Here is a 23,959-nt window from a genome sequence, read left to right as displayed (position 1 = left end):
CAACTGGAGAGTTACAAGATTTTCCTAACATCTTGCCCGAAAATGAAGCCAGGTACTTCCTGTCCCTCTTACAGCGGACCTAGGGAACAATTGGTCATTATGTCCTCCAAAAAGTAACCCCTACCCAAGTCGCATCCAAAGCTTACCAGATTTTTAAAGACTTAACCTGACTTTACCTAAAAATCTGAGTGACCAGATTTTTGAGGACTTTAAAATCAGCGAAAAACAATTAGTCTCTGTCTTTGAAGAACAGAAAATGTAGTTGTTTCCTTCTAGCCTTAAAGAGGGCACGCTTCCCGAAATCCACCTGTGGCTACAGCCTTGTGACTTGAAGCATTACACCAAGTCCACCTCCTAATCCAATCCTAGACTGCAAAACCCAGCTAAACCCATGCAGAAAGCAGGAACCTGAACCTTGGTTTTTAGGAGAGACGCAGTCATGGAGCTTGCCAGCATTGGCAAGGACAACTGCAGGAACTTAAAACATCTGCCCAGACTAAAATCTTTCTTTTTTTTTTTTTTTTTTTTTCCTGTGCATAACTGTACTGCACCATGTAACACTTTATTTTCCCTCTCCTCCTCCTCCTCCATGGAAATAAATCTGCCTGGAAGTCAAATAACTCCAACTTTTCCTAAGCAGATTAATGGAAAAGGCTCCTCCCCGTTTCAGAGCCCAACATGGCTTTTTTACTGCGACAACTGTGATAAGAATTTGCTGTTACTTCAAATTCCAAATGCAATATTTTACTTGGTTGTTGTTGTGTTTTTTTTTTTTTTTGGTGTTTTTTTTTTTACGGTCACACCCTGCAATAACATTTTAAAACTTGCCCCCTGTGCCTGTGGCATTATGTGGGTGCAGATCTCACCAATGCCTATACCACAAGACTTGTACACGTGTCAGACTTTCAATTGCTTACATGTAGCTGGAGTTTTGTTATCTGCTCTGTACATTCCCATACCAATGCCCAACACAAGCAGAGCTCAGAGTCAGTTTATAAACATATTTGGTCATTTTAGTATCAACAGCACAGTCCTAAGCACTCCCACCAAACTGCAAATGGGATTGCAATCTTCTGTTTGCTTTACATTTGCAGCACATCGTGTAACTCTCCACGTTCTTCAGAAGACCATCAAGAAAGCCAGACTTTGACTATTATTTTCCAGCAAGAGCACCAACAGCGCCTTTATTCCCTGTGGCTTTCCACAAGTATTTTTCATACGTGCACCTCAGGTGCTAAGAAACACACAGCCACTTGTAACCTCAGTGGTAAACCCCTTCCATCTGCCATGCAGTCCCTGCCTCCACTCAAAGAGATTTATCGGTGACCAAGAAAAGCACACGTTTACACCAGCAATTTCCTGCAGACACAAGGGCCACTTACAGGCAAATCTCCACCTTTCCCACCCAGTCTGGGTCTTTTTTTTTCCACCCTTTTGGTGCTGTTGTTTGCTTAACTACAGCTCTGCTTGGGAACTAAATGACAGAGCTCTACTTCAGGAAACTTTAAAGCGATTCAAAGTAGCCACCAGATAACTTCCCTGTATGTTTTTGCAATTTCTTTTATAAGGCCAGCAAGTAGGATATTCAGCTAGACCTATGGAAACTTTCTGTTCATCAGCCTGTTCCTTTAATTCAGTGCTGTAAGCTGAAGCAGGGTTGTAATGAAACAACACTAAGGAAACGGAGCAGGGCTCACCCTACCTGATTTCTTACTGCTGCTGTCCTGCTGGCTCACATATCGCAATATATTGCGACAACAAAACCAGCAGTGAGGAAAAATATATCTGAAAGCCTCTGCAGACTCCAGAAATGGACCCACAGCGGTTTATGGACAGATGGAAGACGCAAAAGCACAGAAAACCCATGGCAAACAACAATCCCAAGCTGGCACAGCACAGCTGGGCTGGCTGCATCCCTCTCCACCAGCACAAACCTGCAGACAGCAGCCAGCTGCTGGCAGCAGTCTGGTGCTGCCACCTTTCTCCAACAGGGCTGGAAGAAGCCGCAGACCACTGGTGGGAGCAGCCCTGCCTGAAAAGAGCCCTCACCTTGTCTGAGAACAGGCTGAAGTGACCTAGGGAAGGGTTTCCTGGTGACAACTCCAAAAATAAGAATAAAAATAAAATGAATCAGTCCTCCTCTTTAAGCTATCGTACCTGATCACCACTTCAACAAGGAAAAATGGCAGTATGCAGACCACTTCCCCTACATCTTCATTTACCAACTCTCTCCCCAGACCAGAAATTCCCAGAATTTCACTCCCACTACCTCCACAGCCTCATCTTCACTTCAAGGATTACATTTCCTTAGCCTGGATCAACGTGCTCCAGCCAAAGGGCTGAACATGGAGACAACTTTGCGGTCTCAGGCTTAACCAGGCGACCCCACTGTACTCTATACTTCCTAATATTTCTCCCTTGAGTTAATTACTGCGATTCAACTGAAGCCTCATCAGCAATGTGCCAAACACCATGACCCCGCAGCAGCGATGCTTCAAGCACCTCACCTGGAAATGCACAGAAACATGATGTGGGATGTGTGAGCCTCGAGCTCTCCAACACCAAAAAGCACTGCTAGGTCTCCAGTGCGATGAGAGCTCTCTCACATTGCTAGTTTTCCCCTTTGATTTCCTCAAAAAGATCATGAAATTGGTTTAGGGCTTGTTTTGCTGTTGTCTCACGTGTTTGATGTTGTGCTGAGCGCACGTCTTCAAGAAGCTACCTGAATCCACGTGATTAGCATTTTTTTCCTATGAATGCGAATATTATCCCTTAATGACAATTGTTCAGAAGCTGGGCTTTAGGAGAACACCAGGTAAGCTGACATGGACCAGAAAAGCATTGGACCAGCCCTGCGAGACGCAGACCCACAGCGAGGAACCATTGTACCACCACAGCTCCCTATGGAAGACAAGGCAAAAGAAGAGAAAACCCAAAATTCACGCAGTGCAAGCGCTCACTGACCCTCTCTGCTTTCAATAAACTATTAGGGGAATGTGTACAAAGAGAAAAAAAGCGGATTTGTACCCAAGAACACCAGGGGACACCTGCCCGGGTGGTGTCCAGAGGGGACCACGAGGTCTCCCCGTCCAGGCGGTGGCCGCACGTCCAACCCCCCGAGCTGCCACAGAGCCACCCCCCGGCTCCTGTCGCGACAGGGCTGCCCTCTCCCGACCCCTACCTTCCTGCGGGGGCCGCCCGGGGGCTGCGGGGGGCAGCAGCCGGGCTCGGCTCCCCGCCGCCGGCCGCTCCGCACGTAGGTGACCCGCCGCCGCCCGGGGGGCTGGGGGGGACCCCTTAGGGGAGCCCGGGGGGGTCCCAACCCCGCAGCCGGCCCCTGAGGCTTCTCCTCCGGGCACCAGGATCGCCTGACGCCCAGCTGGAGGCAGAGGAAGAGAGCAGCCGACAGCAGGCAGAGGCGGAAAGCCGAGCCCCGCCGCAGCGGCCGCTCCGTGGGCATCGCGGCCCCGCCGCAGGGCTCATGCCGCCGGCCCCATGGGGCAGCGCCGAGCCCCGCCCCGAGCGGGGCCGGCCGGGGAGGGGCCGCCATGGGCCCTCAGATCCCGGCCTTCAGCCTTCAATCCTCAACCCTCAGCCCTCAAACCTCGCACCCCGGCCCCTGTGGGTCCTGGTGGGGCAGTGCTGGAAGGGGGAGGCCCGGTGGCAGCGGGCTGGTGGCTGTGGGGAAGAGCCCGCAGCAGCCTGAGGGGAGCGAGCGCCCCGAAAGTTAAACACCTGAGGGAGCAAAGCTGTGCTAAAGGCTCTGTCAGAGCACAGTCAGATAAATGGGGTCCATCAGGAAAAAAACATCGCGTCTTCCCCGTATCTAACATCAAATATCTGCTTCAGTGGAAAGCTCTGAACATCTTCTGGTCCTCGCCAAGCCACAGCCCTAAACGCTGATCTCCTCTGGGTCTTCGCCAGGCTGACTGGCCTCCCTCCGTTCGTGAGGGAGCAATCCTCCTAAAGATCAGTCTGTGAGCTTGGTGTTTCCTTTATCCTTTACGTTTTAACAAACTGCATTTCTCATGCCTCTCCCCCATCTCCTAAAGTCTGCCCATCCCAGATACAACAGAGGGTTTGTAACCACATCTGTGACACTGACACAAAGATCTTAGGAAACCTCAGGTACCTGGACTAGCACACAAATTGATGGGACAGAAAAAGTCTTTAAAAATCTGAAATCCCACCAGTATTCCTGAATTTTCCTAGCAGCAGAGGGCTACACTTCTGGAAGGAGGAGGTTTAACACTAATGGGAGTTCATTGCTTCAGTCCTGTCTCACCTGCTCATAAATGAGATCTCGCCTGGGATGCTGTTGTGTGGCAAAACCTCTCCTGACTCTGGTGAGCTTTCCTACACACACACACCAGACTTCAGCAGATCACATCCTAGTTCAAAAAAACCCAAAAGTCCATGTGAAGCAAAAGCACACCAGGCTGACAGCACTAAGGGCAGCACCACCTTGCTGGGGTTGGTTGTGGGGCTTATTTAAAGGGGTCAAGGTGAGGTCCTCTGGAGCAGAGGACCTGCTGCTCCATGGCCAGCTGAAGCCAGCCAGCTCAAGGAAAAGGTTGATCTTGTGGGTTTGAGAACATCACAGAAAAGGCAACACCCATTGCCATGATCTGTGTTCATCGTCTGGCTCGGCAAAATGCCTGCCCAGACCTCTATGCAGAATTAAAGCCCAGGCAGGAAAAACACCACTGGGAATTTATTGGATTCTCCAAGGGCTGTTAATGGAAGTAAAGCATCTATAAAATGAGAGGATGATTAAAAATGCTCTTTTCTACTCAGCTTAACAGCCCCATTTGCTATGAGCTGCATGCCAAAATCTACAGGACAGAGCGAAGGACGACCTTTTTTCCTCTCCTCCCTCCTACACTCCTGGCTCGCGCCTTGAAAGCTGCAGTGACGTTGGTCCGTGTGCCTGAAAACAGAGAGCTTTTGTGCAGAAACTTCCACAAGGTCGCGTTAAAAGCGGCTGCATACAGCCAAGCACGGCGTCCCCCTGCAGAAGACGTGGAGCTGAGCATGGGGACTCACCCTGAGCCTGGAGGAGGCAGAGCTCCGAGAAGGCTCTTCGGTAAGAGATGCTCTGCAGCTCTCTGCTGTCCCCAAGCCTTCTCTTTGTTAATTCAGGCCCAATCTTCGTGGCAACTGCAATGAGACCATTGCCTCCAGCAGCTGCGTTTCTCTCCTAGGAAGGAGCAACAGTGATTTTGCATTCTGAGCGAGCAAAACTCTGCCTGCTCTTTGCAGTAAGGGCTGGCAATTTCATTGAATGGATTCCAGTCGACAAATTGAAAACATGTACTGCTATTTTTTTTTTTTAAGACTTTCCAGTTTACAGGAATTAGGCAGTTATATCTCAAATTCAGTTCAAGTGCTATCGCAGAAAGATTTTTGCGATATTAATTTCTTGTCTGTATTCCCCCTGTATCTCAGTATCACTGTAATCCCAGACAGATGTCCAAATTTGCTTAAAAATTACCCTGAGTTTCTACTAGAAACTCCATTTTTCTGTATGTTTTACAGATTGCCTTGGTCTTAATCTGGGTGCAGCTTTCTTGATGCAACCAATCTTACATGCATTTTTGCACTTCTAAGCCTGGGGATGAGTATCTCGCATTAAAACATGTGGTTTGGCAAAAGGATTAATCTATACTGCTCACGGTTCTGCCAAGCACCACAGCTGGGTTAGTAATTATGGCTTTAAGAAGTTACATAAGCCTTCCTACTACGGGCTTTTAATGGGTTTACACAGCGCAGCCCAACAGGAGCGCTTGTGCAGGGGTGGTCACAGCGCTGGAGTGACAGAGCAGATGTCGGAGTGTCCAAAATCTGCTCAAGCAGGGTAACCCAGAGCTGCTTGCCCAGGACCACGTCCAGGTGGATTTTGACTATCTCCAAGGAGGAGACCCCACAGCCTCTCTGGGCAACCTGTGCCTGTGCTCTGGCACCCACACAGTGAAGAAGTGCTGCCTGGTGCTCAGAGGGAGCTCCCTGTGTTCCAGTTTTGCCCACTGCCTCAGGAAATCAAGGGCTTTTTGCTCAGTCTTTGTGCCGGAGTGCTCAATCTTCCACCAAGACAAACAGCAGCAAGATTGCTCTCAGAAACCCAGACAAGAACATTTTCGGGCATGATTATGTATGAGATGCAAGGGAACGAGAAAAAAAAAAAAAAAGAGAGAGAGAAAAAACATCTGTTCACATGGAGTTTATTGCCATTCACTTAAGAGGCCCATTAAATGCCACAAAAAGCTATTTATCCTTCTGTTTGAGGCAATTACCCTGCTGCACGTCTCCGTGGCAGTTCTCCCCGTGATTGCTGCTGGAAGCCTGGCGTTGTGCAGGCACACGCGCAGCACGGCCAAAAGCCCGGCCACAGCAGAGAACCAGGATGAGTGTTTTCCAGGGCATGGTCAGCGGCTGAAATCCAGCAAGGAGGTGGTTTAGAACAGGGACATGAGGACGGCACATGATGAAACACCTTGTCTGAAATACCTTGTGTACAGGGGAGAGTGAGTGAGTGGCCATATGGGGCCGAGCTGCCTGCCAGGGTTAGACCACAACACTGCTCTCCAATTTTCCTCCTCCACGAAATCTCGACTTTGACATCTTTAGTGAGAAAAATAGGCATTTGGGGGAAATCCTCGGAAAGGAAACAGGCTGTTTCTGAGCATCCCTAAAACACTGAGAGTCACTAATACCTCAGCACCTGATTGCTGCTCTCCTCACATTTCTGTTTCCTTGATGATTTTTTTTTTTTTTTTTTAAGCTCTCCCCATAAGATTTGCTGGCCCTAAATGAACGTTCAGCATCACTTGGTTTGGGCTTTGTGGGTTTGGCTGGGCAACTGCTCGATCCAACACCTCCCTCTGGTGGAAAACAGGGAATAAAGCAGGATTTAAAAAAAAAAATAACACCGCGCAGCGTTACACAACTCTTTAAAAGAGCTGTGAAAACATCATCCACCTCGGTCCGGGCCCTGATTTCCCCTGTAATTACTGCATTGACTCCAAACCAAAGGAATTTGAATGTGTCACACTGAAGTTTATTTCAAGCTGTACTCGACGAGGAAAAGGATTATAATGAACGGGGAACTCCGATTTTCCCACGTTTTTCAGAAATTTGGCAATTTGTCTTAAATATAGGCAAAACCCTGCATCAAGACAATATGTCTTTATGGCTTTGTTTTCGCAGAGAAAACCAACAAAACCCCCTCCTGCAGCAAACTCGTATTTTGCGCTCAAGTTCCGAACTCCGCCAGGCAGCCCATCTGCTGTCGGCGAGTCGTAAGGACGGATAAAAACGCCTCGAAATATAATTGTTCCTTTTTCTGTGCCATAATTATGCCTCTGAAGTTCATTACGAGCGTGGCAGATTGGTTGCCATCTGCCAGGAGTGCCTAGTCAGTGGCGACGAGAAGGCTCGGCTCCAGGACGGTCCCGTTAGCTCCATGGGCTTAGGAGCAGCGCAAGGTTGGCGTTGAAACCTAATTATCTCTCCCAGGGATCTGGCACAGCCAGATTTCGAACCAAAACAGAGTTTTGAAAATTGTTTGGATGCCATCTTCAGCTGGAGCTGAAATGCTCACAGCGGCCACATCTCCGCTTCAGCTGCTGGCAAGGACCTTGGGTGAGGAGCAGAGACTCAAGGATGCCTGGTGAGATATCACACCGACCCTAAAGAAGTACCAGAGCCTTTCCAGAAGAAAGACAGTTGCTGGTTTATTGTAATACCATGATAAAAAATTACGTGGGCAAGAAGCAAAATAAATCACGTCCAAAGGAAGCAAAATAAATCACGTCCAAAGGAGGAAATGGAAGAGAACACGAACTCTTTCAAACAAGAAGTAGAAACAGGCAGACTGAAACAAGACTTTGAGGAAATCATTTCCTAATAGATCAACAGCTTCCTCTGACCCGCCAGGAGCAGGGGGCTGCCAGAGGGGCTGCAGGTGCCCAGGGATTGTAGTCAGCAGTCAATTAGGGTATCAAAGGCGTTTGGGAGCAAACAAGCCCTAAGAGAACAGCCAGACAGATCACTTGTGTCTGCATCCAGCACAGAAAAGCTCAGGGAAATTCCCATGGCACGACCATTTGCTAAGGGGATAACGCAGAGAATCTGCCTCGGATTGAAGGGCCATTAGAGGAGGTTTTAGGCGAAATAGATGAAAGAGAGAGCAACAAATTCACGAGAAGCAGATGTTACTCACTCGTGGGTCTTAAATGAATGCTAATGCGGGGTTGTTGTGCTGTTAGGGATGGTGTGCAACCTTCTACTTACAGCAGCCACGTCAAAGAGGACATGACACTGGAGAATGACCTGGAGAAAGGCAATAAATCTGGCTCCCCGTGGCAGGCAAGTGGTGAAAGCCACGATAATAAATCAGTTGCAAGGGTAGACATGGCCTAAAAGGGAAGGATCAGCAGCGCTTTGCAGTGACGCTGGGCTTCACCAGCATCTTACAGCAGGAGAGGCACAAGGGTGAAGAAGTGCCTCCCTTTACGGAGCCATACAGTGTCGGGGACCACAAAAGCACGGGATGTGGTCCAGAAGCCATCCTACAAACAAGCAGATATTAGCAGTAATATTTCTAGCTCCGGATTAAGCTCAACTTTTTGTTACTTTTTAAGGTTAAAATCGGGATCAGGGAATAATAACCCATTCTCCTGGTTAAATGTTTGCACTTTAACCATGTAGTTTGTTGGTTTTTTTGTTTTTTTTTTTTTTTTTTCTCTGTGTTATCTGAGGACAAAGCAGTGGTTCAACAAGCACCGCACCAACACTGCTGCCAAAAGCAGCAGCTCTGCCCGCTGATACCACGGGAGAGGACAAATTATTGGAGAAGGGGGAGCACAAAATTAGCATCTGGAGCCGAGGAGGAGGCCAAGACCGCTGAAGGCCGGGCTGGCTTAGGCTGATCCCAAGCACGATCTGCCCCATGATTTAATGTGATGATGCTCCTTTCGGCAGCTGTCCCCTGTGCAGGGTGACTGTCCCCGTTCCCCGTGAGCAGCAGGAGCTGGCAGCCACTTCTGAGCCTGGCAGTTACACCAGGGCCTTGCTTGGCCCTCTCAGGCCCCTCCGAGTGAGAAAACCCCTTGTTTATGGGAAGAAAAAAAACCCTACAGAAGTGACCTCTGCTCTGCTATTAGAATTTTATTTATCCGTCAATTTTAAGCGTGCTTTTTGGAAAGATTTTGATCTGTTTTGTAATTGTAAGGACAAAGAACTACCAACACTTAAGTAAGCCATTTCAAGTCTACTGAGCAGTTTAATAACTAATAGATATTCACCTTGCACTTTGACAGCAAGCTCTAATTTGAAGTGCTTCATCAGGAAACTCTTTACTGTGAGGAGGACTGAGCACTCTGGGGGTGTCCTCCTTGGAGATCCTCAAAAGCCCCCTGGACGTGGTCCTGGGCAAGCAGCTCTGGGTGTCCCTGCTTGGAGCAGGTGGCCTCCAGAGGTCCCTGCCCACCTCAGCAGGGACCTGCTAAGTAGAAAAGAAATGTTTGCACTGCCAAGCCCACCCTGAAAAATCCTCTTCCTACAGGCCATGTCAGTGCTGCTGTTGGGAGGAAGAAAATATCTGTGTCTGAGAGTAATATCGGCGGTACGTGGAACAGAAGAGTTGCAAACAAGTGTGAAAGATGCTGTAGTTCACATGGGTTCACACCAGCAACTTCCTCTCAAAGAAATGTCAAGATTAAAGGTGTTTAAAGGCATTTAACCTGCTCTTAAAATCAAGCTGTCTGGTCGCTGTGCGTGAGTGGCCTAGTATTGCTTTCTGTAGGAGCAGACCCGCAGCGCTGTAACACAGCTCTAGGCAGCATTTCCTTTTTATTTTAAACCACAAAGTTTGTCAGCAAGGTGGCAGGAGAGAGGGAAATCCTAGATCAGATTTGGTGCAACAGGAGGGAAGGAGATTTTACCGAATCTGAACCGAGCGCATCCAAACACCTTTTGCAGGCAGATGAACGATGAAGATTCACAGTTTGGCCCTGCACGAGGAGCCCCGCAGGGCAGCAATGCACTCTCCCACCAGGCGAGTGGCCTCTTTGGCTGTGCCTCTGTGCACCGAAAAGCCACCTGCCCCGTGCCCGTAGTTGTGGACCACCGGGAGCTTGGCTCCTCCCCGGCTCAGGACCTCTCTCTGCAGTCTCACAGCCGGCCTGGAGGGCCTGAGGCCCACCTTCACCCTGACATCCTCAGCTCGCTGCAGGGACGGCTCAAGAGAACAACATCTGCTGAAAATATCCCTGGTAGTGGCAGGGTCAGGGGACAGGCTCCAGCTCCCCTTCTCCCTGGTTCCCCCCAGCGTTACGCTGTGTATCCCCGGGTAGATGTAAGTCGAGCCGTCCCCGTCCCGGATGAAGTGTTTCACCCACGGAGCGTGCACCTGGAGAACCTGTCCCCTGGTGGGGAGCAGCTCCCGGTCCCCCACGAGCTGCTGGGCTCCGACGCCCGTGCAGTTGACCACGACGTCGTACTCGCTGCGCAGCTCCCACAGGTCTGCAACTTTGCTGGTGCGCAGCTGGACACCGTTTGCTCTCAGCCTGAAAAACAAACAAAAAAAAACAGAAGCGAGGTCGAAAGGAACCTCCTAGATCCGTGTGTGATTATTGTACACATTGAGTAGGTGAGATTGCCTCTGACATCCAGAGCAAAACCAAGATGGGACAACAGATGGAGTAAAAAATAAAGAAAACCACATGGGGCTTCTGTTGGTGACTTGGCTGATTTGGCCTGATCAAAGCTATTTTTTTAACTTGTTTGGAGAGGAAAAGGTCCAGCATGTTGATGGATATTACACAGCAGGGTCTGCCATACAACCCTAGACAGACAGACAGATCCTCATGGACTCAGCAACCCATTTCTGTAATGATCCCAAGCTTTAACAGCAAGCTGAGGGGTGAACCAGGTGCAGATCCAAGGCACGCCTGGTGCTCCGGGGACAGGGCTCTGGGTGCAGCGGGATGCTGCAAGACCTGGTGAGACCTGGGGAGGTCCCATGCAGCCACCCCGGCTCAGCAAATTGCTGGGAGAGCCCCCGAGCACTGCCTTTGGGATGCTGCCATAAAAAACACACCAATAAAAAGCTGCTGAGAACTCCTGAAGTCAGGCAAGCGAGCAGGAAAAAATTCCTGAGGTCCATTTTTGGAGCGGCAAGGTGGGCACGAAGACAGTTTTCCTCGTGGACTGCCAAGAGAAGGGTTTATAAATACAGCTCAGATCCCCGCGGTTTTGAGAATTAGTTACATGCGTTAGCACGTTCTCATTTCTCGTCACCAGGGAGAAGAGAGCGAAAAGGAGCTCGAGCATCTTATTAGGCTGCGTCCTTTGAGGAATAAGAGGGCTGTAACAGGAATAAGGCGAGACTGGGTATCACGTGGCAGATCCTCAGTGGGTTTAACAACTCGCTTCAGCAGAGGTTTCCGACTCAGTGAGCGATGAAACGTGACAGAGCGTGTGTGTGGAGGAGAGGGCACAGCCCTTCTCCAATTTTGCCCAAACCCAACAAGCTCCCCCGGGCCTGGGCTTTTCTCCCCACTCCCATCCTGCAGCAAACCGACCTCTTCTCCAGCCACAGCAGGTAGGGCGGGCAGTCGCACTTCAGCGTGGTGAAGGCCTGGCCCCATCTGTGCTGAGGGAACTTCTGCAGCTCCGCCGCGGACATGGGTCGAAACCCCAGGACGACGTCAGACCAGAAAGGCACCTCGTCTTTGGGGGGGGTTTTAAAGACCTGCCAGCTGGAAGGACACAGAGAAAAAGCTGCAAAACTTTGTAGCTTTGCCCTGTCGCTGCAATCTCAACACAAACCCGAGGATTCAGGCACCTGGGTTGTAGCAAGGAAAGCCTCTGCCTGCTCCAAAGGGTGCCCCTGGGGCTGCTCTTACCCAGAAACCAGGTGGATGCCAGCCTCTGACGCCTCGGCAGAGTTGCTGATGGCAAAAAGGTACGCGAAGGTCTCCTTGAACCACTGTTTCTGCACGTGGATCGGCATGCCTGCGTGCAGACACAACCAAACACACAGTGAAAATGCGAAGAGGAAAGGTATGCAAGCCAGAATGGTACTTTTCCTCCTGAATCGCTGTGCGTTGCTGCACCCCGAGCGCCGATTTGCACGCACCTGGATAAGTGTGCGGGATGAGCATCCCGGCCGCCACGTCGCCCGTCGTGTTGGGGCTGAACTGCTCCGCAAGGACGCTGAGGGGGCAGCTGGGGAAGGCCTCGGAGATGCAGAGCGCTGTGGACAGGCCGACGAGCCCCGCGCCCACCACGGCCACCTTGGGTGCTGCCATCTCCGGGGCGCAGAGCCGCACCTACAAGGCAAGGAGCAAGGCACCAGCACCTGCAAGACCCCCAAACCGAGGACTAGAAAAAGGCAGAGCCGATAAACCCTTCAGATTTAGCTTTAATTAACTTGCTAAATCAATCATTAAAGTTTTCTTCGTCAAGGGGCACCTGCTGCCTCAGGCATCCCGGGGTGGATTCCTGCCAAAAGCTAAGGGTGCAGCCAAGGGAGAAGTCTCCTTTGCCTGTGCCTCGCACGTTTTTCTGGAGCATCTCACAACATCGGCTCTTGGCCGGGATGCTGGCTGAGGCAGACCTTCGGTCCTGCTCCTTCACAGTCCCCTCTCCCCCTCCCTGTGCTCCTACGGGACTCGCTCACCACTGACTGCCGAAATCCAGCCTCACGACTGCTCTCCCAGAGCCTTTTCTGGAAAACGGGGCCTGCAGTGATTCGGGAGGGGCTGATTTCACATTTCCCTGGGACTTTCAGCACCTTTGATGGAGGTTTAGGCAAGAAAACTGCGGGATCACGTTTGTTTTCAGGATCCTTGCTCGTAGCACTGCACGGCTTCTCTCTCCCCCCTGCGGTTTTCCTGCTTAGGGTTTGCTGTCCCTGCCGTGTGGGAAGGGAGGGGGCCGTTCAGAAAGCACGACTGAGCTGCTGGGCAGATCATGGGCAAACGGGGACCTAAGGAACCCCAAAATGGTTACTCTTGCAGTCACGCGGTTGTTTTTAACCCCAATCCCCTCAGACCCAAGTTCTGAAGCGCGCCCTTAGCCCCTGAGGCCTGCGGTGCCTGAGGTAGGCTGAGCGGGCTGCTCGCTCCCTCCCTCTCCCTGCAGAGCAGGCTTTTTGCCTCACACACCGCCCTGCTGACAAAACCCAAACCCCAAAGAAGCAAAAGCAGAGGGAAATACCTGGGGTGGAGAGGCCGGGCTGGCCGGGAGAGCTGTCCCAGCCCAAGCTGCGTGCGCCAGGCCCAGCGTTGGCTCCCGGCCCGGGCAGCCGCCGAGCTTCGCTCTGCCCCACAGAGGAGGCTCCCTTCCCCCCCCCCGTCCTGTTTTAAGGACACGTACGTAATCACCAGCCTCTATAGATGAATTTTTCTTCCTTCGGTGGTGAAAAGAACAGGGAATAATTCTGTGAAAATTACAGTACAGCTTGATTGTTCTGCAAGTTTTGAGAAAATAAAAAAGGGAGTTGTGTAAGGCAGGGAAGGGGGCAGAGGAATGGAGAAGGCTTGCATGGTTAGGGATGAAAATGTTGATGGCCTGATGTCTCTATCATAAAACAGACACTATTTTAAGTCACCGATGGGTATGTACAGTTTTGGAGAGGAGCCTTTCAGATGTGGAAGTCTCTCCCCCTTCAGATATCAACAGAGGTTGCAGTGCCAGCTGAGATTAAAATTGCCCGTGATTTTTCATCCTGAGATTCTACCTCTAGATGCTTACAGATTTGCCCAACTTAAATGACTTGGATGGAAATTTTATGTATCAGATGCTTACGCACAGCTGAGCGTTTCAGGGAATTCCCAGTGAGCCTTCTCCCGAGAATGAGATTCAGAAAATACACGCTGGGTGGTGATGCTGACTCTTGCAGTAATGCCATTAAATAACTCGCCTCCTTCCATGCACTAAACTATTTTGGAAGGATGAACACACCGTGCTTTGCTGAAGTGCCCATAAGGAACGCACACCGTATTTTAGGGTGCAGGAGGAGCTCTGTCTTCTCTTTCTCTGTCATCTGGATGTGTGACTTCCCACCACAGAAGTTTGTTTATCCCTGCAGGGCTTTAGTGCTGTTGTTTTTCTTACCCCTGCTCTTCACTGATACGAACAGCGTGACACAGAAGATCTTTGCTCTAACTCCCAGAGCCCCAGCTCACCAAAAATCGGCCATTCTGTGCTGAGGCCTTCAAGACGTGTCCCAGAGCACCGTCAGCCCAGCTCCAGCGATGCTCAAGAAATGTTGCCCTTTGTTTAACTTAGCAATCCCCTGGCTTTGTGTGTGCTCTTGAAAGCAGCAGCAATGACAAACAGAACCGCCCTCTGTGAGCACAGCAGTGCTAACCTGCTGCTGATCTTATCAGTGCTATGGATCCCTTCTCTCCCTCTTCTTTAACCAGTTCAAAGATCAAGTCAGCATCAATGTCCGTGGTGAGGTCGCCTTTCAGCACAGAGGCTACACTGCTCCTCATTTTACTGTTTCCACATGCTATTTACTCACTCCTTGAGTATTTACTCGATATGAGAAAGACACCAGCAATACTGACTCATCTACTGAAAAGCTTTGTGAAAATATTGCTCAGAGATCATCCATTTATCCCTGGTTCTTTTGCTATATCCATCATCATCTCAGTAAAAAACATGTTTCATTCTCATCAGTGGCAACGAGACCATGGAGACAATCAATTGCCCCTTGGTGTTGTTTTTTCCTAGCCCTGTGCAAGCCCACAAGGAACATTAGGAGGCAACATGAGTAACGAGATGCCTGTGAGCACTGCAACTAGCACCTGAGCAGCATCCGAGCCTGGGTCAGACAGGAATGCAGAAGGAGAGTTGATCTGTCACTAGGTGGGGAAGTGATTCCTCACTGCTTCTGGTTATCCATAAACCTAGGCTAGTAATTTATTTGAAAGAGCTGGTTTTGTGTCCAAACCTCTTTGCAGTCAGATTAATATATCAGATATAATAAGCAAAGGATACTTCCCCATTTTTAGGCTTGATTTTTTCTCAGCATCATTGAACTCTGTTCTCTTGCAATCAGTATCAGAGATTATTCAGATGTCTCATCTTTAGCAAGCAAATATTTGAACAGGCTTTCAGTGAGCTGTTCTTATTGTTTTTCCTCATCTCCTGCATATTGTTTCTCTTAACAGAATCATTCTCTATGGTTACCTTCAGGGAAGAACCTAAATCACCTGGCAGGGACATACAAAGCCATCAAAAATATGCACGATAAAGCCAAGTGACGGGTGTAACTTGATCAGAATAAATAAGATTAATAAAATCTTGGTGCAAACTGCACTAATTTGAGAGTCACTACTGAATTTCTCCTAGAGACTACTGCCCCAGCTGGGCCTAAAAGAATGACACAGGTTTTGTGGCAGGAGGGGTGTCCATGAAACACCAGAGCACCAGCCCAGCTCCTGCCAGGAGTGTGCACCAAACGGAGAGCTGGTGAGTGTCAGAAGTTGATTAAATTACATACGGGTGTAACGATTAAATAATGTGCTTGTCTTTATTATTGCATGTGGCTGCATAAATACACATTTAAAAACTCATTAGTCACGTATATTGCATTAAACCCACATAGTCTGGGCAAATAAACTCTTCCCCAAGAATACCTGCTTCTCCCGTGTTTCCAAAAGGCACACTTCATCTGGTACACAGCCTGGTACAAAATGGCCAGGTTACCATTTTTTATGTGCTCTAATTCTTCTTCACAAGGGATGAAGCAATGCAGTACAGCTTGATTGCATTTCCCTTGATGGCAAAAACTTGTTCTTTTGTCTACACTCACCATTTTCTTCTTAATCTTTGAATTTAATTTATCTTCTATAAATCTGTTGCAGGATTCAGGCAAGCATCTTTAAGATATGTTTGTGCAAGTGCATAGGATGAATCTAGACTCTCCTTTTAGCAGCCCCAAATGCCGTTCTGGCATCGTGCCTCCACAGTACATGTGACCTTGCACTTCATAAGCCCTAGTGAAAGGCACACGCAAAGGCCTTGCGTGTTGCTCAGCCCCCCGCTCTGGAGGCTTCCTGAGTGACTGCACGTAAGGAGTTGGTAAAAATAAACCGAGAGAGATGCAGGAGGATGCCAGTGAGACCTCTACCCCTTTTTGCACAGAGCGGGGGTGCCAGACCATCCTCAGTTTCCACAGAGCTGTTACCCAAAACCCCTCAGCCCCCAGGCAGGGTTTGCTCCCTTGGTCAGACACTCCCGAAGTGCTCAACACAGAGTGCATATAGTTTGCAGAGCTTTTTTTTTTTTTCTACATGGTCAAAATTTTCTTAAATTGAAAATCACATCAGCTAGTGAAGTAGAAAACGAATCTTTTCACATAGTTTTAAAATACAGATTCAAAATAGCAAATACATTTCCTTAATCCTTTCCTTTAGATATCATTAAATTCATGATAATTGCTCTTATTCCTATTTTTAACTCAGAAAGTATGTGCCTAAAAAATTGAAAGACTGTTTAATGAAATATCATATCAATTTTAGGATAAAACAAATTATTATTGTTCCAATAATGACCAGCAATTAAGACAGATAAGAATTCTAATCCAATATCTCATAAAACCATCACATATCTCCAGAGCCATTGACCAGCACAATAAATTTGCACTCAGACAGAGATGACAAATACAAACATAAAAGAACTGAAGGACTCAGATAAAAAAAAAAAAAAAAAGATGAAAATGAATTCTTTTCATGAGCCATGAGAAGAAAATATGCCCCCAAGGAACTTAGAAGCATTTGTTCTCAAACCCAGTGCTCTCCTTTGAGAGGATTTAGATCATCTGTGAATATTTAAGAGAAGTAAATCAACTCGCTCTGCCTATGCTACATTTATAATGTATGACTAGTGTTAAACATTCTTCTCCACGTGGAAAATGCAAGCAAGTAAACAGAAATTCTGCCGGTACATATACACACATGCTATTTCCTTTCTTACTGTAATGTGCTTCCTCAACTGAAAGAAAAGGATACCCCAGAGCATCCTCAGAGCTGGTCATGCATAAAGTCACAAAAAGTGTGCCAGGAGAATGATTAACATTTTATTTCCAGGGGAAATATGTAAGATATATATATATGGGATCATTGGGTTAGGGAAATTTGGGTCTCACTTAATCAAAGATCGAATACCAACTAACTTCAGTGACAGGATGAACTGGCCTTAAGGGTTAAAAACTATCAAGCTGCACTGTGTTTGAGAGTCATAATTAAAATCATAGCCTGTAAGGATTACTCGGTGTCATCACACATTTAAGACTTTACTATTTTTCTTATTTTCTCTACCTTATGTGTACCAATGACAGATGACCTGGTCCTGAACCCCTCAGGTCACAAGAACATGTAACTGTACTTAGTGTGACCCCCAGATGAGTTATTCTGCAGCTAACAAAGCAGACAGATTAGTTGTTCCTTGTTAAAATACACTGTACTGCCCCCAGTACTCCAGACTGAGAAGTTTAAGATAGGATCATGTATGAAAAAAAAAAATGGATCATGTGAAAGAACCCCAAAATAATGCAATTGCTTGGAGCTCTGACGGGACAGCGGTTGTAATGCCAGACAGTATCAGTTTCATTCCCTGCTAGGGATATTGCATGACATTCTTTGGTGTGGTTAAGCCCTTGTTTGAGGCAGGGTTTGGCAACAGATCCTGCAGATAAGGACGTTTGTTCTGCTCTGGGAAGCAGGGTGGGGGGATCTGGAAGCAGTGGAAGAGTACTGGGTCTGCTCCTCGGCAAAACAGAAAGCCACAGCGTGTGAGTAATCCTATCTGGAGCCATCAAAGGGTGTTTTCAAGTGCTCCTCCGAATAATGACGGGATTACTCACATGGGTAAGGTTAAGCACATATTTTTGCCGAGCAAAATATATCTGGACAGAAGCCATAGTATTTATTCCATGCAGTTCTCTTCTGAAGTTTTCTCTGCAGATACTGGGACACTCACATAACTGAAAGGAGAGTAAACACCCCTTCTGCTTTACTTATCACCCAGAAACACCCTGAATTTAAACTGCCTGACTTTTGCTGGGCTTCAAAGCACGTTAGTCCTCATATAGCATAGGATCAAATCCTAAGTGCAGTACCAAAAATGCTACTTCCACTCCAGGACAGTGCAGTGAAGAAAAAAATATTTTACAAGGGGATATAAATCATTATTTTGGTTTCAGAAGTCACTAAAACTAATATGCCTCTGCAGATATAACAGAAAAACATGAACAATACAGCACATGGAATATTTATCTACAGTAATTTAGATGTCTGAATTTAGGGTACATGTCAAAGAAGTAAACAGGGCAAGACGTGTTTTGATGAGATCGTGTCAGCTAGCATGTGAGTAGGTGCCTAAGATGAGAAGAATTCTGTTTTCAAACCAGGGGTGGTAGGGCTCACACAACCCAAGCTGTCTGAACCCCAACATGCAGAAGCTTCCCGTGCCAAACCCCTCAAACAAGGGTGGCCAAGAGGCTACAGACTCAAAAGCAAAGAATAAACTCTTAGGTCTGGAGGTAGACCGAAAAAAAAAGAAAGCTGGGACAGAAATCCATAAAACTAGCAGCCAGAATGATGCTTTCCTATCAGTTTTTTCTACTATTTTTTTGTGGTCCACAGTCACAAGGCATGGTCGCTGCACCTGCAAGTGAGTGTTGACACACACATGAGGTGTAACCACAGTGGGACAGCTACAGACACTTGGACAAAAACTGCCAGAGTAACTGGTAACTCAGTGTCCTCAAGCTATCATTTTTTAATTTGTATTTTTACGACTGATTTGGTGTAGTGTAAGTTAAAATGGAGCTACAGACTCAATACAAGACTCAATACAGACTCAATATAAGTCTATGGAGTCTGACACAAATGGTGTGCAGATACCACGTCTACTAAACTGTCATCAATAATTAAGTCCACCTCTGTGCAGAGAGCCTGAATAAGGCTCATGTGCCACTTGCTCTGTTCCACTGAGGACTAAGAAGAGGCATGTGGCAAAGTTGCTGGTGTTGTTCTTAAACCCCAGAAAGAATCTGATGCTAGACCTGAGCTGAACTAAGCGAGAAGGGGTGCACTGAAATAACCACCTGGAATGAGTAAGACTTTCAAAGACATCAGGCATTTTAGTTTTACCGGCAATAAACCCAGTGAATATTTTTTTTCTAAGCCTAATAAAAATACATTTGCCATTCAACAGAATGAACAGTATACAAACTATTTGCACATTTTGCAAACTTAATTTTTCAGTCAGAAGCTGTTCCACAGAATACTTCTCTTTGTTAGAAATGGCAGTTTTTCTAGTAGCAAATTTGAAAAAAAAAAGAAAAAAAGAAAAAAAAAAGAAATTAGTTTAACTTTGAAATTATTGGTGTGACTTGATGCAATGCTAAGGCTTCTCTCTAGAATTATAACTGTGTGTTTGAGTTCACCGTGTTTTGAAGTCTCAAGTCTGTAGCTGTCAACTGCAAAAGGACAAGAGTGGACAAGGCGCGTTGTGGTGGGTTTACAAGTGTAACTGCAGAAAATGTGAAGCAAGGAATTGGCCTGTTTTTACATACAGACAATCAGGTGGGTTCCAAAATTTAGAGTAATAATTCCAACGGGTCACAGCAAGTCAGATAGGTTTCCTAAGGCCTAGGCAAGTTTGAGAAGTGATCTAGAAATCTCATCAAATTTTCTGCAGCACCTCAGTCACGTAGAAAAGGATTCATATATTTGCTCTACTGAAAAAGCAAGACTGGTTACAAATTAAAAGGCACAGGTAGTATAGAACAGTCACATTTCTTGAATAAAATGATCTTATAAGTTATTTAACTGTTAAAATTGGGAACAGCTATTTTGTTCTTGCTTTATTTCTCAGGGCTAACTGTTTCTGGACCACACATCTCTATCTTTTCCAATGCTGCACCACTCTGTGCTGGAGGAGTCTTTTCTGAACAGCTTTTCTCGTTTCTTCCTATTTCTGTAGCTTCCTCCAAAGTATTAGTCAACGGTTTTCCAAGAGTTTCTGGTAGCATTATTGTTAATATTCCACTCAGCAGAGCCATGATTCCAACGAGTAACTAGAATAAACAAAAAGTAGCTGTAAGGGTAGAAACGTCTTTCAAGTTATGCACATCTTTGCTTTTGCTTGAGAGTACACAATATAAAACACAAGGAACAGTAATGTAAAGATCATAAGTCTAAATGCTGACTGTATACTGTATAGGATACAGTATACAGTGAAATATAGAATATAGTATACAGTCAAAATACTTTTGGTTTTTTTTGCTGTTGTTTTGCAAATGAAAGATATGCAGCAGAATTAATGAAGAAAAAGTGAAGTGTTTTGTTCCATAAGGGATCAATACAGTGCAAGGAGGAATAATTCTGTTTGAGAAAAGAGAATACGTATATTTTCATTTGGTATTTCTACTACCCGGTGTGCATGAATGGATTCTAGGGTTGCATACATTTATCTTTACATGCACGTTCCGAGACAAATCCCTGAAATATCCCTGCCACCTGCAACCTCAATTCTTACTCTAGCTCTTGAACCTCTCCCCTTGTACTTGCGCACCCACTCCTCCTGTGTGCAGCCAGACCAGAATTTCTCAGTACAGACTGGAGCTACATAAGTGTACATCCCAGTTCAGGAGAGCACTTCAGCAGATAATGTAGCTCTCAACAGGAATAACTTGCTGAATTGACATCAAAGATCCAATAGGGGTGCTGACACGTGCTGTGGCTACCTCTTGGATTTGTCCATGGTGTACAAGCTACCTCAACGAGAGCATGCTTCAGCGTGATGAAGCAAGGCCCAGGACCATGTGGGGCAGATGCAGAAGCATGCACATGCTCCAGGACTCTCTCGTCTTCCCTTGCATTTCTGTGTCTTGTTCAGTGAGAACAATTTTCACTTTCCTCCTCTGCAGTACAGAGCAGGCATTAAAACCCTGACATTCTTCCAATCTTAGATGATAAATGATCCAAATCTCTCTTGATTCAAATGCTTCCACACAATACATCATGCCTGGCCTCAGTGTTTTTCCATTTCATGACTGTGTACTTTGATACTGTATTATCTTTATCTTGCCCTAATTCTCAGGGCTGTCCTGTTTGTTTAATACTCGCCTTCCAAGTGTGAGAGGGGACATTTGGAATTACTGTGCTTGTGCCCCCCACACAGTGCTTGAACCAACCAGCTACCATCTGCATCTAAGTGGGATTTTCTCCTCAGGTCAGAAAGCAGCTTTAAAATTGGAGTTCTCCATCGTGACCTTGAACAGAGTTGTTTTCATGCAAATGCACCGTCCTGGTTTTCCTTCCCCCTGAGTTAAGGGGACAGCTTGTTTCAAGCAAGCTTTTGAGAAGCAGAATTCACTCTGTTCAACAGTAATAGGACCAGAGGAAATGGTACTGAGTGACAAAGAGAGGGAAATCCTTGCAGACTGCAGACATATATACATGGCAGGAGTGATATTTATAAACATAGTTCAAACCATTAAAGTCTCACCTCTGAGTGACAGAACTCTCCTGTTAAGATTTATCTTCTGCCATGGTTAAGACAGGATGAATTGCAACCTGTCAGCTATTCCACACTAACCTCTCTTATGTATTCCTTTAGGCTGTCATAAGATTATAATTGAGAATATTGAGGAATATTAAGGACATTGAAATTTAACCATTACTAATTTATTTGGATACCCATAGATTTTGAGTTTATGAGAACGGGGTCATTACTGACACCCGACAGCAAGGTTAAAGCAACACTCTGTGCTTTGAGTATGTGTCTTCTCTGTTCCAGTTAGCTTTTCAGACATTCTACATTCTTCTCATGTTTCCCTTCCTTATGAAACTACGTCTTTTTCCCCTGCAAACTCCCACTGTCCTGGATGCCTGCACACTACCTCTCCTGCCTTTTAATCTCAGCTCTATTCTTTTCTGTATTCCACCACCATATTTTAGGTTGTTGTTTTTTTTTTTTTTATTATTTTTTTCATTGTGAAAGCTGCTGCACACAGACTTATTCCCTGTGTTTCCCTTCTCCCTGGCTTTATAAAGCATTTTCCAACACTTCCTATGAAAGACAAAATATGAAACAATTAAGTCACAGTTTGTTAATGAATAGACTTTTCAAGCAGCATTTTTTTTTTTTTTAGGAGCAGTATCCAAACTTATCCAGGACGTTACATTCAGTTAAGCAGCAGACTTTAGATCTTTAGCAGACTTGGCATCCTTCTTCACAAGGCATTGGACAGAATTTAGCCCTTTGTTCATAACAAATGTATACATTATGTATGTGTGTAATATTTTCCATATATAATTCAACATCAGAAAATGTTTTTCTGATATAGCTAAGGAGCTAAATGTTTATGGATCAAAATGTACTAGTGTGCAAAATATTCATCAAAGTTTATGTGACAGCTATACCTATTTAATTCATTGCTTTTTTCAGGGTCTTAAATTGAAATCTGACTTTCTGCTTTATCAAACTTTCAAATTATTCCCAACACTTCAGTGAAGTCAGCAGCTTCTAACACCTATCATGAGTAACTTCAAAAAAGATTTGCCACCATTTTTCATGTCTTCCACCCTGCCTGGAGCAACAATTTTAATTTCACACTGGTATAAGGCCAGAACTTAATGTACTTGGACTAGAAAGAGAAATAATTTGCATTAAATATTCCTACAAAATAACACTTTTACTTCTGAGAACAAATTATTTTTCTAGTCTGCCAATCAAATATATTTATATCCACCACATCTGATTGCTCAGGACCAATCTAAAAAAGTGATCTTATTTACAAAATCCCTACTTCGACAACAGAAGAGAAAAGGTTAAATTTTGTCCTGAAAACCACTGATATTAGATTTAGGCTTTGTATTCACGTAACTTTACTGACCTCAGTGGAGTTATTTTTTATTTATACTTTATGTTCTGAACAGCCAATAAACACAAAGTGTATACATAGAACAACTGACTTTGTGTAAGTTTTCTAGAAAGTTGTCACATGAAAAACATATTTAGCAAGTTATTCAAGATTTATAGGCATTCAAATGAGATGCTTGCATTACTTGCAGGTGGCTCAACTGTACGTGAGGCAGGCTGTCAAACAAATTGTAGTATTAACTGCTCGACAGTGTGTGGTGTACACAATAGGTCAGCGTGATGCAGATCAGTTTACTCAGAAATGTAATCCATTTCATTTCACTTTCATTCCAAAACACTTACGTTACCTGAGACTTGGCAAGCTGTGCTCCAACCTCAGACAAGCCTACTTAATAAACTGACAAATGCTTTATAGTAGGAGCTAATAATGAAAATATATTCACAGTTAACTACTACACAGTTCTACAAATACTATGGACACTTTTTGTACTCTGAGAGTTGCTCATAGCTGAAATAATTCCTCTGTTTATACTGCCATTTGCACTGTTCTCCGGCATGTTTGGACATTCATCATCTGCGTTTGACTGCAGCTCTTCTGCACAGATAAAGCTTATCTCAGCTAGTAAAGGAAAAACATTGACTAGAGAAAGAGAATGTTCTCCCATGGCTGCTCTGTTGTGCTAATGTTGTTTTCTGTGTCGTTTCTGGGATGCTATCCTGGTTAGTATGGAGGCATTACTAAGAAAGAAAACAGTTTTTAGGAGCTTGAAGAATAAATAAATTTGTGGTCTGCTTCATCTTAGTAATTTTCATCCAAAGCAAATGAAAGTAATTAATCTAACTAACAAAACAAGTTCCTAAGACTACTCTCAGACTGATCTCTAGCATCTATAATTTAAGATTTTATAGTTGCAAAATCAAAAGGACAAAATGCCATTTTTTCAGGAAATTCCAATGTGGTAGGCAAAATTAGTGTAAGAATCTAGGCCAAAGACACATTCCACTACATTTTCACCTTCTGACATGTATAATCTATATATAACAT

General features: G+C 45.9%; 3 protein-coding genes across 8 annotated transcripts in view; all 3 read right to left on the bottom strand.

The window, feature by feature from the left end:
- The window catches only part of METTL24 (methyltransferase like 24), a 31,873-nt gene extending 28,356 nt beyond the window's left edge, over nt 1-3,517 (bottom strand). Inside the window, exon 1 of the mRNA XM_027454717.3 lies at nt 3,182-3,517. Within this exon, the coding sequence (XP_027310518.2) occupies nt 3,182-3,460 (279 nt within the window). The 5' untranslated portion in view covers nt 3,461-3,517. The remainder of the gene's footprint in view (nt 1-3,181) is intronic.
- A 5,631-nt stretch (nt 3,518-9,148) lies between these two features.
- DDO (D-aspartate oxidase) lies at nt 9,149-13,377 on the bottom strand. Of its 3 annotated transcripts, none has more exons than XM_038176670.2 (5): nt 13,225-13,377; nt 12,143-12,335; nt 11,910-12,018; nt 11,586-11,762; nt 9,149-10,568 (listed from the first exon to the last, which is right to left on the bottom strand). In XM_038176670.2, exons 2-5 carry the CDS (start codon nt 12,312-12,314, stop codon nt 10,001-10,003), a joined length of 1,026 nt encoding a protein of 341 aa, XP_038032598.2. In that variant the 5' UTR covers nt 12,315-12,335; nt 13,225-13,377; the 3' UTR covers nt 9,149-10,000. The 3 variants fall into 3 exon arrangements, with proteins under 3 accessions (XP_038032598.2, XP_038032597.2, XP_038032599.2); XM_038176669.2 differs by having other exon boundaries at nt 12,143-12,387; nt 13,225-13,350; XM_038176671.2 differs by having other exon boundaries at nt 12,143-12,364; nt 13,225-13,346.
- Nucleotides 13,378-15,525: 2,148 nt separating this feature from the next.
- SLC22A16 (solute carrier family 22 member 16) overlaps nt 15,526-23,959 on the bottom strand; it is a 33,945-nt gene continuing 25,511 nt past the window's right edge. For all 4 annotated transcript variants that reach the window (XM_072036103.1, XM_072036104.1, XM_027454713.3 and 1 more), the window contains one exon: nt 15,526-20,104. In XM_072036103.1, coding sequence (XP_071892204.1) covers nt 19,892-20,104 — 213 coding nt within the window. In that variant the 3' untranslated portion in view covers nt 15,526-19,891. The remainder of the gene's footprint in view (nt 20,105-23,959) is intronic.

Source organism: Anas platyrhynchos, chromosome 3, assembly GCF_047663525.1.
Source record: "Anas platyrhynchos isolate ZD024472 breed Pekin duck chromosome 3, IASCAAS_PekinDuck_T2T, whole genome shotgun sequence".
Taxonomy (NCBI): Eukaryota; Metazoa; Chordata; class Aves; order Anseriformes; family Anatidae; genus Anas; species Anas platyrhynchos.
This window is presented reverse-complemented; position numbering and strand designations above follow the sequence as displayed.